At 49.4% G+C, this 16,576-nt stretch overlaps 1 protein-coding gene across 48 annotated transcripts in view; it reads right to left on the bottom strand.

Annotated features, from left to right (window-relative positions):
• Positions 1–2,322: 2,322 nt before the first annotated feature.
• NUP214 (nucleoporin 214) overlaps positions 2,323–16,576 on the bottom strand; it is an 84,663-nt gene continuing 70,409 nt past the window's right edge. For 21 of the 48 annotated variants that reach the window (XM_081594740.1, XM_081594730.1, XM_081594758.1 and 18 more), the window contains 6 exons: positions 14,656–14,812; positions 10,206–10,358; positions 6,127–6,298; positions 4,208–4,347; positions 3,080–3,104; positions 2,323–2,579 (listed from right to left, as the gene is read on the bottom strand). In XM_081594740.1, coding sequence (XP_081450866.1) covers positions 2,546–2,579; positions 3,080–3,104; positions 4,208–4,347; positions 6,127–6,298; positions 10,206–10,358; positions 14,656–14,812 — 681 coding nt within the window. In that variant the 3' untranslated portion in view covers positions 2,323–2,545. Of the gene's footprint in view, positions 2,580–3,079; positions 3,105–4,180; positions 4,348–6,126; positions 6,985–10,205; positions 10,359–14,655; positions 14,813–16,576 lie in introns of all 48 variants that reach the window. The other 27 variants (XM_081594741.1, XM_081594732.1, XM_081594750.1 and 24 more) reach the window with 7 other exon arrangements.

The following is a 16,576-nucleotide window of genomic DNA, read 5'->3' on the forward strand; positions in this document are numbered from 1 at the left end:
GGGACTTGGTTCACTCGTCCAGTTTGTGAGTTGGGTTCATTTGGCCCCTGAGAAACCCAATTTCTGGCCTCTATCACTGCAGTGCCTTCTGAAGCACCAGTTATGAATGAACGACATTTATGTCTGGAAAAGTCCAGCAAAACGCGACCTAGCTCATTAAACTGCCATCCTCCTCTTCCTTCCTGCCTTTGCTGAGTTACACAAGCAAGAGATACAAAGCAAAGCAAGCCTGCTGTGATTGCCCACCTCCTGCTGCCACCGGCCGCTCTACGAGAGCTGGGGGCAACCCCATCCTGGGCCCTTTTCACTGGGACACGACCCCCCCCCCACCGGCTGCTCTCTGTCTGCCCCTATTTGGGAAAGGTGCAACCCCGCCGCCTCCTCCCTGGGCAGGCTGCACTCCTCGCCTGACATCCTGGGACCTTGGGTTTCAGGGGATGCATGCTGGCTGCGCGCTGAGATGACCCCTGCCACCTACCAGCGAAATCGACCCCAAAAAAGGAACTCGCAGGGGCTCTCACACCAGCCGCACATTCCTCAGGGCTGCCGCCCCCCGGTGAGTGCAGGACGTTATCTGGCTCAGCACAGCTGATACAGCCTTATGGAGAGATGTCACATGCCACCTCGATGGGGGATTATGCAGAGAATTTGAGGTCAAGGGTTTAGGCCGAACCAACTTCTATTTATAAAAAAGCGCCTCTGGGGGGGAAACAGAAGGGCAGGAGACAGCTCTGTGTGGGTGCCGGTCAGCAGGGGGACACGCTGGGGCAGGTCAGCACCTGTCACTCAGTCACAGTGCTCCGTTAAAGCCAGGCCCGGCACCGGCCCACCACCGCACGCAAGGTCCTTCGTCTCAAGATGGCCCCGTGTACAAGTTAGGGAGCACAAGCGCAGGAGAAAGGACCCTGGGCCGGCCATGTGGATGTCTGGCAACTAGCTCCGTGGCTGAGGGGCCTCCCGCGAGAATAGGTAGAGACGAGCTCTTCAATTCTGTGAGGACCAAAAGGGTCCCCATGAAGGGACTGAAGTCCAGGCTCTTTGAAGGAGGCAGACGCCCTGTTTAGTGCAACAGACGCTCACTCTTCTCTCACAAACTGCACAGAAAACAGGGGAAGTCACCAGGGATCCAATCCTGCGCTGGGGCTCCTGAACCCAGCGTGCTGCACTAGCAGACTCCTCTTCTGACGAGCAGAAGGAACAGCTGAGCTCAGCCTGAGGCGCCCAGGCCCCATCTCAGTCTGGCTGAACCAGAAGCTGCAGGCCTGGGGCTTGTGGGTCTGTGTCACCCACAGCCCCTGGCAGAGTGGAGGCCGGCAGGGCAGGCTGTGGCCCCGGTTCCTCGCCAAGGTCTACCCTCCCCACAAGCCCACAGAACCAGTGAGGCCATGCTGGCTGCAATGTGACACACTAAATCGCGTGGAAAACTTTTATTAAAATGTTTCAAAATACAACTTTCCAATATATGAAAATCTAAATAATTGTCCCTTTACACCCCTCCCCTGCTAATGACCAAGCTGTCACACTCTGAGCCTGAAAGGTAACATATGCTTCTGCCTGCGCTTGGTGCGAGGCAGTCCTTGTCTGTCAGCAACTGTCTAGGGTGTCACAGGCCTAAGAACTAAATACGCCCAGATCTGAAGAACTCTGCCTCACAAACACTTCAACGAGACTGAACTCGACCTCCAGGCCACGCTAGCACACGCGTGTGTGGTGGCAGAGGGCAGCAGCGACATCGTCTCAGCTCCTGGGTCTACCCAGGTCTGCGTGCACTGTAGTTCACAGACAGGAGCCAGGGGTGGTTACCCATGTCACCAGCGCCTGCTGGAGATGAAAGCGGTTTCTCAATCGACTGCCCACCTCCTCGCCAGAGCGTGAGAATCAGTTGTGGGATGCTCAGCACCCAGAGCCAAGTTGGGAAGAGGAGCTGAGGGCTTCCCAGGGCAGCGCACTGCCATCGCAGGCCCCGCCCAACTCCATGCTGCCTCACAGCTGCCCGCGCTCTGAGGCGCCACTTCTGAGACTCGGCTAATGCCCGTGTCAGTGAGCTTCTTTCCCTCCAGCCGGTCGCCACACTGGCAGCTCGAGGGGCCTGATGCCCAGCAACAGAAAGAAGTGAAGAAGGACACCAAGTCTCGGCCTCTCCCTCTGGGGCACCGTCTGGAAGAAGCACCTGCCTGGCCACGGCCCGTGCCGGACCCTTCTGGAGGCTGCCTCTGCAGAGAGACGCTGCTGGCTGCCGGCGGGCAGTGCAGGCTTCTCAGAGCCCAGAAATGGGGGACGTCTCTCCCTGGCTGTGACTGGAAGAGGCCCATACACATTCCGTGTGGATACAGACTGAACAGTTTAATAGCAGGGGAGACAACCAACACAAAACACAACACAGAACAAGTAGTCAAGCATCTCTGGAGTTTGGTTTCTGCTGTTTCTTTTGGGGGGTGTATGTCAATGAGAACATCCAGTTCAGAGGACTGCTGCAGGGTTTCTCAGAGAAGGGGAGCTGAGCACGCACCGGGTCACAGGAATGGAATGGAATGCCGACACCCACTCAGCTTCTCCAGCCACCAAAGCCCTGGACAGACCTGCAAGGAAGTGCCGGGAGAGGCAGGTCAGCTCCTGCTCCAGGAAGGGCTCCGGAGCTCATGCAACTGCCTGTGTTCAAAGAGCAGGACTCGGAATTTCCAGGGTCAGGCAGTTCTGCACAGACGCATCGAGTGAGGACAGAAATCAAGGACTTGGGGATGGGCTCGGAGCCCAGGGAGCTTCTGAGAATGAACAGGGAAATAAGGAAAAGCATCTCTCGGGTTCTGCCTTCCAGGCTCTGCTCAGCAGAAGGCACAGTCCTCTCTCTTACACATGGCCCGTGAGAAGGCCAGGCCTGGAACCTCCGGTCACATGCCTACTGAGAGCAGCAAGTCCACACAACCCAAAACCTGCTGCTGAAATGCCCTGTTTCCAGGACAAGATTTTAAACAGGAAAAATAGATACCAAACTGTACAAGGAGACCAAAACTACTATTTTCACATACCGCACACGCCTCCACCCTTATTTAACGACTCAAAACTGAAGAGGGATACTTACGAGTTAGAAGATCCAAAGGTGAATGCTGAAAAAGAGGAAAAGGGTGCAGTTAGACCACACAGACACTTGAAAGAAGCCCTCCTCCAGCAAGTTGCAGGCCTGGGAGGGGGTGGGGACAGGAAGGGGCGTGGTCTGCCGGGTGTTTCAGGGTCCGTCCCACCCCACCGCGGCCAGCAGAGGGTCACGGCAGGCCTCCTCTCACTGTTGCTGATGCCACACAAACTCATTTCATCAAGAAAACGTGCTTTTTCTACTTGCCCCATCCACTTGCTCCCTCTTCTTCTTCAGGCCCGAGCAGCAAGACACACGGTTCTAGGGCCAGCCCTGCTGCTCACTGTCTAGCCCTTTGAGCAAACTGGCCCCGTGCGGTTTCTGTGTCATTTGTAAAATAATAATACCTAACTTTTGCATCTCGTAAGCATGCTGCAAAGATATTCTACTATCTGAAGATGTAGGGTGTCAAAAACAAATGAAAGACATTTTGTAAAGTCTTTGCTGCTGCTGCTGCGTCGCTTCAGTCGTGTCCGACTCTGTGCGACCCCATAGACGGCAGCCCACCAGGCTCTGCCGTCCCTGGGATTCTCCAGGCAAGAACACTGGAGTGGGTTGTCATTTCCTTCTCCAATGCATGAAAGTGAAAAGTGAAAGTGAAGTCACTCAGTTGTGTCTGACTCTTCGTGACCCCACGGACTGCAGCCCACCAGGCTCCTCCGTCCACGGGGTTCTCCAGGCAAGAGGACTGGAGTGGGGTGCCACTGCCTTCTCCGTGTAAAGTCTCTACCTCTTATTTTTATTTTCTTCTATATCTTATCTTTTGAGTTTTCTGGTTTAGACTTTTAAGTCAAGGTCTAGTTTGAATGGCTATTTTTTGGGGTCCTCAAATCTTGAGAGAAAAGTCAAGTCAGCCATTTCTTATTTGGTAAGAAACAGCACAGTGTTACAAGTCTAATTAAAACCTAAAAAGAACACTGCATCTCTCCAGTACTTTCAGCTTTTCAAGTACCAGACTAATATCCAGGTAAAATCACTCATTCTTTTGGAGGGTCAGGGTAGGGGTAAGGGTTGTCAGACATTTACTGAGGAAACGAAAGGAGAGACCACAGTGAAGAGAGTGGTCAGGCTGCCCACCTCCTCCGCCTGATCCGAAGCCAGAGAATCCCCCGCTCTGGCTCCCAAACCCAGCAGACTGCTGGGACAGCGATCCGAAGGTTGGCGCGTTCTGACTGGCGAGGGTGCCAAACGACGTGGTGTTGCTGCTGCTCCCGAACCTGGGTCCCGGTGAGAACGGAGACTGTGGTTAGCGCGGCCACGCAGTCACTCTGCTGCCCAACAGCCCTGGCCCCCCTCCTGAATCTCAGGATGAGCGACATACATGATTCGAAGTGATGAGCTTGGTTTAAACTGGCAGCCTCTCAGAAAAAGTAGGCTAGAGCCCAGAGCAAACCTTTGCCTCAGCTTCGTGAAGAAAAATAAAGGGCTGCAGTATGAAACCCCACTTGTCCAGTGTTTGGGTTTTCCTCCGCTGTCTCGAACTTCCAGGTCACTGGTCCTGGGCTAATCTTACCCACGCCTCGGGCCTCTCATATACAGCTGTGGGAAGCCCTCGGGTGTCAGCTGGGGTCAGAGACAGACTCACGGCAGGGACCTGAAGAAAGGTGATGGGATCTTTCGGAGATGTCACACCAAAACTGGTGCTTGGTTCTGCTGGACAACTCAGAACTAACCAGCCAGTCAGGATTTATGTGGGAGAGCCCCTGGCCAGGGCAGAACCTCATACTTTTTTTTTGCTAGTGAAGAAAATAGCTGGTTTCAAATAAATAAATAAAAACCTCAAGATTTCCAGTCAACCACAAACCTTCCAGCAACTTTGCAATATCATGTGCTGGGCGATCACTGCAGAAAACAGTATCTGTCAGAACCTGCCAGAAAACTGATTTAAGTCGACCCCAACTCTTTCAAAGCTTTCCTTATTTTGGGGTTTCCTGACTTCCTGGGAGCAACTTAAGAGACCCATCAGTCTCTACATGAAATCCAAGAAGCAATGTATCAACTCGCTCCCTTTCCTTGAAACTTGCCAGCATGTCTGCCCAGCCTCTTCCATGGGGAGGTGAGGAGGGTGTGAGGAAGGGCTCCATCTGAGTTTCCTTGCAAGACAAAGATGCTCCTGCCTCGTCAGCACTCATCCCACATGCCCTGACTATTCTCCCAAACAGCCCCCGGCCCCAGCACCCAGCTCTGTAGTGTTAAGAGTCCCGAGCCAGGGTTGAGGGCTGTGAAAGGCCCAGCAGACATTAACTTCAGACATCCATACTTTCTTCGAATAAGACACTTTGTAGTCATCACCACATATAGTTTACTGGGATTTTGTGATGTGGTGAAGGCTATTTTCTCCTTGGGGTTTTGGTAACCAGACTGAATTTCTGGGGCCCTCTGAAGCAAATCTCTAATATGGCATTTTCAAGCGAGGATATATATACCAAGCAGTAAGAGCAGCCTTGAAGGCAGAGCGGTCATGGAGACTCTGCAACATGTCCAGGGCCCAGACAGTGCCTGCGGAAGCTGGCCCAGGGGACTGTGGACTGAAGTCCTACGCTGGATGTCTGCAGTGGAACAGGGGACTTAAGGAGCTGTCTGCTCAGGGACAGCAATTGCAAGAGGAAAGAATTTGGTAAAAACTGTTCATTCAGAATTTCCTAACAGAAGTCACCACACGAGGGGCAATCTTGCAGTAAAGCAGCCAAGGGGAGACTGTTTTTCTTCCTTTAATCAATCCTTTATCTCTGCTAGGAGAACAGGGATCTGCCAGCCCCCTATCAGGGGACAGGAACATGGCTCGTGTCTGGCAAGTACTGGACAGAGTCTGGCCTTTCCCTGCAGAGAACAGGAATCCTGGAGTGAATGGTTTGTGGGTTCTGAGGGAGGGAATTTCAGCTTAGTCAAGAAAAGGGGAAACAGAAGAATTTTCTTTTCAAAACAGGAGTACTGGGCCCCAGTGCTTCTGCTGACCTGAGACTGGTGGCTTCTCTGGCCTCTCCCGGGGGGCTTACCCGAATCCTCCCGCGCTGGCGGCCGCAGTACCCTCTCCGAACACTTTGCCTCCCGTCGAGCCCAGAGGGCTTGTAAAGGCTGGGGCTGAACCGAATGCTGGCACCCCTCCAAACCCAGGGGATCCCCCAAAAGTAGGAGGGCTGCCAAACACTGGAGCAGCACCGAAGCCACCTGAGCAAAACAGAGGCAAACAAACAGAAACAGGGAGAAAGAAAGGAGGAGACAGGAAGAGAAGACAATGAGCAGTGAGAAACCAAATCAAAAGAGGAAGAAGGAGAAAGGGGAAAATACGTTAGAAATTCAAATTCAAAACATGATAGCAAAGGGCGACACCCCTTCTATCAGTGAAATAATAAACCCAAACCCAACCAAACCGCCACCCCCTCCATTTCCAGCAGAGGGGTATGGGGTCCACGTAGGAGCACACCTTGGAGTGCTAAGAGCCCAAGAGGCCTCATGCTTGTCTGTGAGCCCCCCAGGCCTTCCCAGAGGCAAGCTGGACTCGGCAGCTCCACGTTTCGTGAGATCCAACTGCCCTGAAGAACCAGCTCGGCCACGTCAGACCCCCACCCGGCCCCCCTGCCATGTTTTGAGACTCTTCACTGAAAAGTCACACTCGAGATTCAATCCCTACCCAGCCGTGAAAGTGGTCAGAGTTTATTACTTATCATCACATAGGCAAGGTCTCTAGCTTCACAGTAACATGAATTAGGAGCTCATGGTCCCCTCTCCGGGAGGACCTGCAAGCTGGGTTCCGAGGAGACGGAGTGCCGTGGGGCGCTGGCGCTCGGCCAGGCGCTCGTTACTTATTTACAGCCTGATGCCTCTCTGTCTCTCTCAGGAGTCTCTCTCTCTCCCTGCACAGAAGAATTAACAAAAAAGCTCTCTCTCTGCAGTCAGGAACTACTCCTCCATAAAAAAAGCACACTGTGTTTCTTGTCTGGAGGACGGCTGCTGTATGAATGCAACAAAACCCTCCATCAGCAGGCGAAGTAAGCCCTGAGTCTACCACCACATGGGCAGGCTCCCAGCGCTGCTGCTCATGTGGACACAGGCCCGTAGGGGTGGCACCCACGCAGGTGGCCGCACACGAAGGGCCAGGAATGCCCGGGGCCGCCTCCCCTGACTGGTAGATGCCTGTCAGGCGGGAAGACAGAGGCCCTTGCCTGACTGTCCCTCCTGCCCCTGAGGAGGATTCTCAAACCCCAAGACTCTGCTGACATCATTCTAGGACACTGGCAGAGACTCGTGCTGGGCGTCTATTGAACAGAACACAGCAAAACGGTACAAGAGGTGTGCTCTGAAGGGTAGCGTTTCTCACAGTGACTATCGGCCTAGGAGCTCCATGCTGAACGGAGGAACGGTGGCCCAGGCCAAGCCAGGGGGCGACTGGACCAGGGAGACGGGGCCCTCATTCTTGCCCCGTTGGAAAGTGAATCCTGGTGTTGGAGGGACCACCCCGGCCTGTTTATTATGAGTGTAATCACCCACAGGCTTCTGCTGCCCGCATCAGGTGAGATCAAGTGCTGGATACGAAAAGCTGGCAGCTGAACGACTGAGTTAGCTGCTGCTCTGCGGTTCAGTCGTTTGCTCATTCACCAGGAACAGCAGGAGCACAACTGAGAAGGTAATTTCTGTGCAGGCTCACGTTTGGGTCTACATTCTGTATTTTAAAACCTCGAGTGAAATTCCAAGCCATGATAATGGAGACTGCTGGGTTACAAATACAACAGACTGGAAAAAAAAAGTGCTAAAAAACCCTTGCAGTTGAATTATTTAAGACTGATCACGGATCTGGTTACACTTTCTTCCTAGACACACAGGCCTTCACCTAGTACCTTGTACTCAATATTGTTCAGAGTTCTTGGTGGAAGGTGAGTGAAAAATGAGAAGTCACAATGATACAGAAAGTACACTGGATGGAGAGGGGAGATTACACATGTACACACAACGCCCCCCCAAAATGGACCCACGTCACAACTAGAATGACAGAAGAGAATGGTGACCCGGGCTTCACTGTTGGAGACGGACAACTCACTCCTGACGCTGAGGGTTCCAGTTTTATCAGATGCTTACATTTTCATGATCTCCCTCGCCAGAGAGACAGAAGTTTAATGCTCAACACGACATCTGATTTACTGAGGGCCCTCCACGCGCCAGGTGCTGTGCACCTGTTCCAATCCTCCCCGTACACCTGGGACCCTGACTTCACAGGCGAGGACTCTGAGGCTCAGAGAAGATGCCCCATGTCTAGGCTGGGCCACTGGTGAGTGGCAGAGCTTGGATGCGAACAAGGGCAGGGTGACCACATGACCACCCAGCACCTCACTACCACATGCCATGCTGCCCCCTCCACTGCCACTAAAGCCAGTAACTCCAGCGGCAGAACAGTGGAGTGAACCCAGTGGACTGGGGCAGCAGGAGGTCACTGTTAGTCTGTCCCACTTCCTGTCCTCTGTTCAAGTCATCTCCAGCAGTGTTATTTTTTTATTGCAATTGTACTCAAGGGAGCAGGGCTGCTTTTGGAATTTCTCAGAGACCCACCCAAACCCACAATCTGAAATTCCCGGAGTCCTCAATCGAGGTGGTTCCATGGGGCAAGTCATCAAATAGGAAAAACCAGTCTGAAAAGTGGGTGGATGCATTTTCTCTCAGACTGAAAAAATAAAAAGGTCAAGTTCTCAACTCAATTGGGATGTGACCCCAGGATAAGGAACAACAGAGAAGACACAAGAGTTGAAGAAAATATGATCAGGTTCCTCAAAAGATAAATTAAAAGGTCTTGATGATTAATAAACTAAACTATCTTAGTCAAGTACTATTTACTCTGTTAACTGGGACCAAAAGCTTTGCAGCCCTTTTGTTTTTAAATCACTCACTGCAGGAAGTGTTTTTAAATCATTCAAAGCAGCAAAATGCAGCTGTGGTGCTCATTCCTACTCCACTTCAGATTCCAGGAGAGAGCACCAAAAGCTAGCAAAGACTAGCCTACGACAGGCACGGGTCTGAGTAAAGGTGCCCAGTGCATTAGGAAGCTGCAGCAACCTCGGTTCTGAAAGGTGGGATTCCAGGTACTAATTCAGGGCAGCCATGCTCCCCCGTCAGAGGCATCCAGGCGGCTGTGCCTTGGGGAGGGGCCTTCCTCTGTGATCCCCACACAGAGTCCCCAACACACACCCGGGGGGAAGCATCCTGCCTGCTCACCTGCACTTGCTTTAACAAACTTCTTTCTCAGCAGGTTAAGGCTCCCTGCCCCCCTAAAATCTTTTCACACAATTTTCCACACAACGAGGGCAGGTATGCAGCCCCTCTGTAGATCTCAGAGACAGAAATAGGATAGAGGGGGCAGCTGACAGAGATGAAGGATTTTTTTGCAGGTAAATATATACTGTTTTTTAAAATCTTTAATTGCAAGTATAATGATACACGATTATAAAAAAAGCCACACAGTTTACAAATATACCTTTTAAAAGTGATGATGGGATAAAAAGTAGTACTGTAATGTTCTTTATTACTAGGTGGGTATATTCCAAATGTGAAAATTAATTGTGCTATATCATTACGATATGGAAACTGTATACAAGAGCATGTGATACAGTTATGTGATTATACTTAATAAAAAGTTTAAAAAGAAAAGTGACTTGGGAAGGACAAAATAATATAGACGTGAGAAATTACACGGACTACCTGTCTTACGCATCACAGGTAATGGGTACCCAAGCAAATATGACTCGGGATGCTTTCTTGTTTATGTTTCCAGTTACAGTCTTACAGGCTCCTTTCGTTGGTTGTTAAATGCAGCTGTAAATATCTACAATGTTTTCTTCCCTATGAAGACACTAAACTCTGTGAAGGGCTGCATGACATGTATTCTGTGCTTAATATGTCTCAGGAGACAGAGAACAGTGTCGGGAAAGCAGTAGATGCTCAATGAAGAGAATGAATTTGGGGAAAAAGTGTCTTCATCCACACTCCAGTCACCTCCTTCGAGAACCACCCCGGAGAGCTCTGCTTCCGGAAGTCTATGCATATTAAATACACATGTAACAATAAGCATAGCAAATAGGCAGAGCAGTACCTGTTTTATTCGGACTGGAAAACCCAAAGCCTTGGGAGGCCACGCTTCCTCCTCCAGAGCTGAAAGTGCCAGAAGGTTTCTGGTCTCCAAATGATGAGCTGGCAAATCCGCCAAATGTCTTGGCTCCACTGTTTCCGAACAGGTTAGAGGTATCTGAAGAGATGAAGAACATGTGTGAGGGAGGTCAGAGGGAGAAAGATGTCCTTATGTACTCCTCCAAATAGAGAAGGAAGAAATCTCACTAGGTGTTTGGGGAGAAGGGAGTGACAAAGAAGTCTAGGATCCAAGGATGCTGGGTGGCAGTGAAACAGAAATCTCCTTTGATGTGTGTGTATCTTCATGACAAGTTTATAACCATTCCAGTGCCCAGGCTCAGGATCTCCTGATATGATGTTACAGGCACAAAACAAAGGGAGGCAACAGGTTCCAAGGAAGGGCTCTTCTGCAGAAATGCACCTCTGAGCCCACAAGTAGCAGGTGTGTCCAACAGAGGGCCCACCTCGCAGCCACACGAGACTTGGCTTCTGAAGAACGGGGCTGGTGTTCATGGATCTCCTCACATGAAGACCAACTTCAAATTTTGTCAAAACTAGAGAAAATAAAGTTAGAGTGAATTCAAACTGAGCATGGTGACTTCCAGTTCTCCTCTTACATGACTGCCATTGCTGGATCTGCACAGAGAATGCAGACGGAATTAGAAAGATCCCGCTGCTCCTCCTTCTGGTTGGATGGAAGCTCAGAATGTTGTGAAGAAAGTAAAAGGCCAGCAGGACTTCCTCTTTCTAAGAGGTTCAGATTAAGCCCTTGACCTTTTAGATACTTATCTGGTGGGTCGCTCCCTCAGCTACACACTGACTCGGCTCCAAGAATTAAAGGAAAAAAGGAATCAAGCTCCTAAAAATCAAGATGGGGGTCAAGTTTTTTGTTATAAGTAATGCAAACCTGACAGGTAACATAAACTGCCAAAAGTCATACACATGGAAGCCCCTGGGGAGTACAAACAGCATGCTATGTAACAGGAATTTTTCTTTAACCCTTTACTGGGAGGAGCAGGGAGGGGCGACTCACATTTCCCCACCCTGCTGTGATGGGTGTTTTATTACAATGAGTTTGCACCCACAGTAAGGCAGCAAACCACTCTCCTTAAAGAGGATCACTGCCCAGACACCGGCATGGACAGGAGGCTGCAATGACATGCTCTGGGTGGGTGTGGAGAGCTGACCGCATGTCACCAAGAGAGACGTACAGACACCTGCATGGGCCAGACAGGTGCTCACAGGGAAGGTGACGGATGGGAGGAGCGTGGAGGTCACTCTCCGAGACGAGCTGTCTGGAGAGGGGTCCACCACTAACCCGTCAAGCTCAGGGCCTCTCTTCTCGCTCTGCTGACAATCCAGCCCCAGTGTGAGATGCAACTCTGTTAATACTTCCGGTTTCAATGCTCTTGATCCACAATTCAGCAAGTGCAGAGCCTCATCTCAGGGACCCAACCATCCTTAATTTCCATGCACCAGTAACACAGAGCCCCAGACCACTGCATGGTCACCTGCTCTGTAGAACTACTGCCGACAGTCTAAGAGCTTGGCTGTGAGCATGTCAGGCACTGACAGCATGCACGGGTAGCAAATTCCTTTTCATCACTATCATATATGGTCCCAGGGGACTATGTATCCCCTAGCGGAGCCTGCAAAATGCCCTCTTGAGCAGTCTGATCCTTTCCTGATCCGAGGTGACTGAAGATTACATTAGATCCCTTCAATGGCAGTGCGTCTGACACTGGAAACAAAAACCAGGCTTCCCAGCCATTCCTTTTATCTGGTATTTCAAGAAGAGAGGGCTGCAATTTTCTGACTTTGTTCGTGCTAGCAAGGCAAAAATTCCAAATAGCAAACGAATTCAAGTGCAAGATTAGAGGCTAGATCTCCTCTTGGAGAAACCAGAAATACTGAGGTGAAATGATTTTACTGAGACCGTGTTGGAAGAACCTAAACTCCGGGGAGGTCAGAGAACATTTACAAGCCTTTAGGCTTCTTTATCCCTTTGTCTCTTTAAGACTCTTCGGTCTTTAGGATGTTCAAAGATACTACAATGGGATAAATGAGTAGTGTAGTCAGCCTCGGCTTAGAAAACCTACCAACTGACGGGAAAGGACTAAGCCTTCTTGAGTCACGGTTCCCTCACACATAATTCACGCGGGCCCAGGGGTTACCCGTACCTTTGGTAGAGTCTCCCGGGAAGTAAGAGAGAAGAACCCTTTGCAGTGAGGGCTTCCGGACACAGAATACTCCAGCACCATGCACCAGTCATGTCCCTAGCTTGTCTTTTGAGATCACTGCATAGTTCCAATTATTTTTCAGGGCTAAAGAGGGCAGCTCCAGGACTAGGTAGCCCGGGGTCTAAATGTCACCAAGGGAGCTGCTGGCTGTCTCATCTGTGCTCTGATATCTATCTGCAGGGGAGCGTGTTCAATGAATGCGGCATGAAGCATGAGGGCCATCAGACAGGGTGCACAGGGAGGAGTGCCATTCCATGGAGAGGCTGGAAGATCTCAGGAGGCAACACGGTGGATCAGAGTTCTACACACAAGCCTGGATGAAACCCTCCTCACAGTACTTAATGGCTGTTACCTCTGGAAGCCCACACCCTCTCTCTGAACCTACATCTTTATTGGTAAAATGGGGACAGCCACATCTAAAACTGATGACACCATCCTAATGGCAGAAAGCAAAGAAGAACTAAAGAGCCTCTTGATGAAGGTGAAAGAAGATAGTGAAAAAGCTGGCTTAAAACTCAACATTCAAAAACCTAAGATCATGGCATCTGATTCCATCACTTCATGACAAAGAGATGAGGAAAAAACGGCAACAGTGACAGACTTTATTTTCTTGGGCTCCAAAATCACTGTGGACAGTGACTGCAGCCATGAAATTAAAGACACTTTAATAATAAAAGACACTTGCTCCTTGGAAGAAAAGCTATGACAAACCTAGACAGCATATTAAAAAGCAGAGATTTCATTTCACTGACAAAGGTCCATACAATCAAAGCTATGGTTTTTTCCAGTAGGTCCTGTAGAGATGTGAGAGGTGGACCATAAAGAAGGGGGAGTGCCAAAGAATTGATGCTTTCGAAGTATGGTGCTGGAGAAGACTCTTGAGAGTTCCTTGGACAGCAAGATCAAACCAGTCAATCCTAAAGGAAATCAACCCTACAGTTTTCAAAAACTGTTACTAAACTCGAGTTCTAAGATCCTTTTGTTTTAGGTTCTAAATTCCTACTAGCAGAACAAAAATTTCTGATTATATAATTTTGCAAGTTTAAAGGTGTGTGTGTATTTTCACTACAATCTTTTCTCACATATTACTAGATAAACAGTGACATCAAAATAACTGATCTGTGAATATATGAGTCTCAGGAAAGAGAGTTTTGCTTGTAACTACATGAGCCTTATTATCAAGGAAACCTCTGTCCAGTCTGGAGAATGTTAGTGCTCAATGCACTGTTGTTCAGTCGCTCAGTCGTGTCTGACTCGTGTCCAACTCTTTGCGACCCTATGGACTGCAGCATGCCAGGCTCCCCTGTTCTTCACTATCTCCCTGAGTTTGCTCAAACTCATGTCTACTGAGTCGGTGATGCTATCTAACCATCTCATCCTCTGTCATCCCCTTCTCCTCTTGCCCTCAATCTTTCCCAGCATCAGGGTCTTTTCCAATGAGTGATCATGTAATGATCACACAGATGAGAGAAGCTTCTGGTGGTGCATATTTAATGAGAGAAGCTAAGATGAAGATTGACAGGTGCCTGACTTCCCAACTCAGTCTCCATCGGCCGCACGATATATATACATTTTTAGAAGATTTAAACAAATTTCTTTCATTTCCAATCACGAATAGACAGATCAACAAGGAATTAGATGAAGAAGAAAGTGCCAGCACAAAGATACAGCTTCCTCTGAAAATATGACAAAAATGTAAGAGCTGAGAAATAATGATGGCTTCAACTTTTGTGTGACATTTCTCCACAGTAGCTGCATTTTAAAGGAAACTCAAAGTGAGTCCAGCACAAATGAAAATCCAGATGCTCCTCCGAGCACACCCAGCCTGTTCGGCTGCTCTGTTTTATGCTTGTCTGCTTGCATTCATTTCAAGTCATCGCAATCCTAAGAAACAGAGCAATCTGGGCCTTGGGAGAGACGATGGGAGTAGCTCAGCGCATAGATCCTCTCTCCCTGCAGCTCTGATGTCTTTTCATGGTTATATAGGACATCTCATTAAAAACCCCCAAATAAAAAAAAAAAATCAAAACAGACACACTGCTCTGGGGGAGAGATTTTAAATGGGCCTTCTAGACCTTTCCTCCCTTGCTACACTTACCACTGAAGCTCTGATACTGCCAGGAGGATGGCAATGACATCAGGGGACCCAGAGACCAGGAAAGTTTCTGAACTTACTTGGGGTAGCTGTGGACCCAAAGCCCCCGCTGGCCGAGCTGAACGGGTTTTTGTTGGCTGCGTCCTGGCTGGGTTTTCTTCCAAGGCCGCTGAAGAAGCCTCCCCCTCTTTCAGCGTTTCCAGACCCAAACACGCTGCCGCTGGAAGAGGACGACTGCTAGAAGACAAGAGGGACAGGAAGCCGGGGAGGATGAGAGGTCACGGTAAAATGGCAGGCAGCGTCCGCAGAGAGCAGGCGCTCACAGCTGTGCAGATGGAACGGGCGAGGGAACGCTGATTAGTGCTGCTGCAGATGTTCTAACGACCAGAGAGGAAGCTGAACGCTAGATGGGAATGCTCCCTACAACCACACGTTCTCAAGTTATTCTACGCTGCCAGTTCTCTGAAAACATCACTCATGGTAGGTGGAGCCCGAACAGTTCGCCTGCCCCGCTTCCTGGGGCAGGGGAACCCAACCCTCGGGAGCTCCCCCAAATGTGAAAGTTTAAACACATTTCTAGGTTATGATGGGCACCCCTTATTTTCATTCATCCTGTGTTTGGCTGAACTCATCAGCAACCGACTGTCACTGATTTACACTGTCTTTTCTCCCAATCTGAGCACTTTTATTTCATAATGACTTTCCCAGTGCTGCAGAAATAAGCTTAAATTAGCTCCATTGTTGAAATGATGACCACAGCTGAATTCTGTCCAAGTCTGCAAATCTCACACTCTGAGGGTGCTGCTAACATAGGGTGCATGCCGACACAAAGCTGGATCCAGCACCACATGTACTTCTGTTGAGGAACTGGTTCTTGAAAGAAGATGGGTGCTAGATTTGAGGGGCCATTAATATTAGTTAGATATGTTATCTCGCTGGTTGATAATGTAGAATACAACGGGCCATTAGAGATGGGTTGCTGTGCATAGGAACCTAACAGGAGCCCCCTTCTGAGAGGGTGGGTAGATGGAAAGGTGCCGAAGTCCCTCTTCTGTAAGATGGAGAAAATAAACTACTCACCTCCAAACACTGAGTGACATAAATAAGCTAGAAATGCAGTGCCCTTCAGAAAAGTGCCTCAAATGTAGCTGACATGCTCAAAAATGGTTGTGGTTCAGTATTTTAACACCAACCAACCAACAACTGAGCATTTTCTCTGTCCTAGGCACTTTTCTAAGGTCTTTACAAGTAATTATTTAATCCCCCAAAGAAGTCAACCCTCTAGCGGGCGGTCCCTGAGACATCCTCCCAGCGGGCCCCTGCTCCAGGGGAACGCAGTCACTGCCCTCGGTCTGAACTGCCCAACCAAGGCTGGACCACAGGACAGTTCCACCGACGTGCTGCTCCCGTGATCCATGTTCACACAGTAGCTAGAATAACACTTGAAAACAGCAGTCGAATCACTTCACTCCTGCTTACAGATTCTGAAAAGAAACTGCATGCTTTGGCCCCGCCCATCTCTCAGCACCATCCTTTATCCCCCGCCTTCTTTTGTGCCTTGAACAGGACAGGCTCATTTTTACCTGAGGACGACCTACTTAATGTACTTCTTCTCCCCCCCCCCCCCCCGCTCCTTTAAACTTCTTTAAAAACAACAGAAACTGTTTACTACACCCATTTAAGGATGACTGATTTTTAAAACTTGGAAAGAAATCCAATCATAAGAGCACAGGCTTTGATCACTAGTGAACTGACTTCCAAAGGAACGAAGATGTGACAAATATGCATGTGTGCGGAAAATAGAAAATACCAGGTTTCTCAACTGACTTTCATGGATCCAGCTAGAACAGGAAAATTGCCAACAGATAGACCTTTTTTGGCCCGACAGGAAAAAAAAAACACAAAAAGCCCCACAAACCCCAGCAATTTCAGATGGTTCAATCTATTTTTAAAAATATGATTTAAAAAATAATAGATATCTGCAGAAATGAGTAGAAGTGG

The sequence above is a fragment of the Giraffa tippelskirchi genome, chromosome 4, assembly GCF_054371585.1.
Source record: "Giraffa tippelskirchi isolate mGirTip1 chromosome 4, T2T-mGirTip1v1.2.pri, whole genome shotgun sequence".
Classification (NCBI taxonomy): domain Eukaryota; kingdom Metazoa; phylum Chordata; class Mammalia; order Artiodactyla; family Giraffidae; genus Giraffa; species Giraffa tippelskirchi.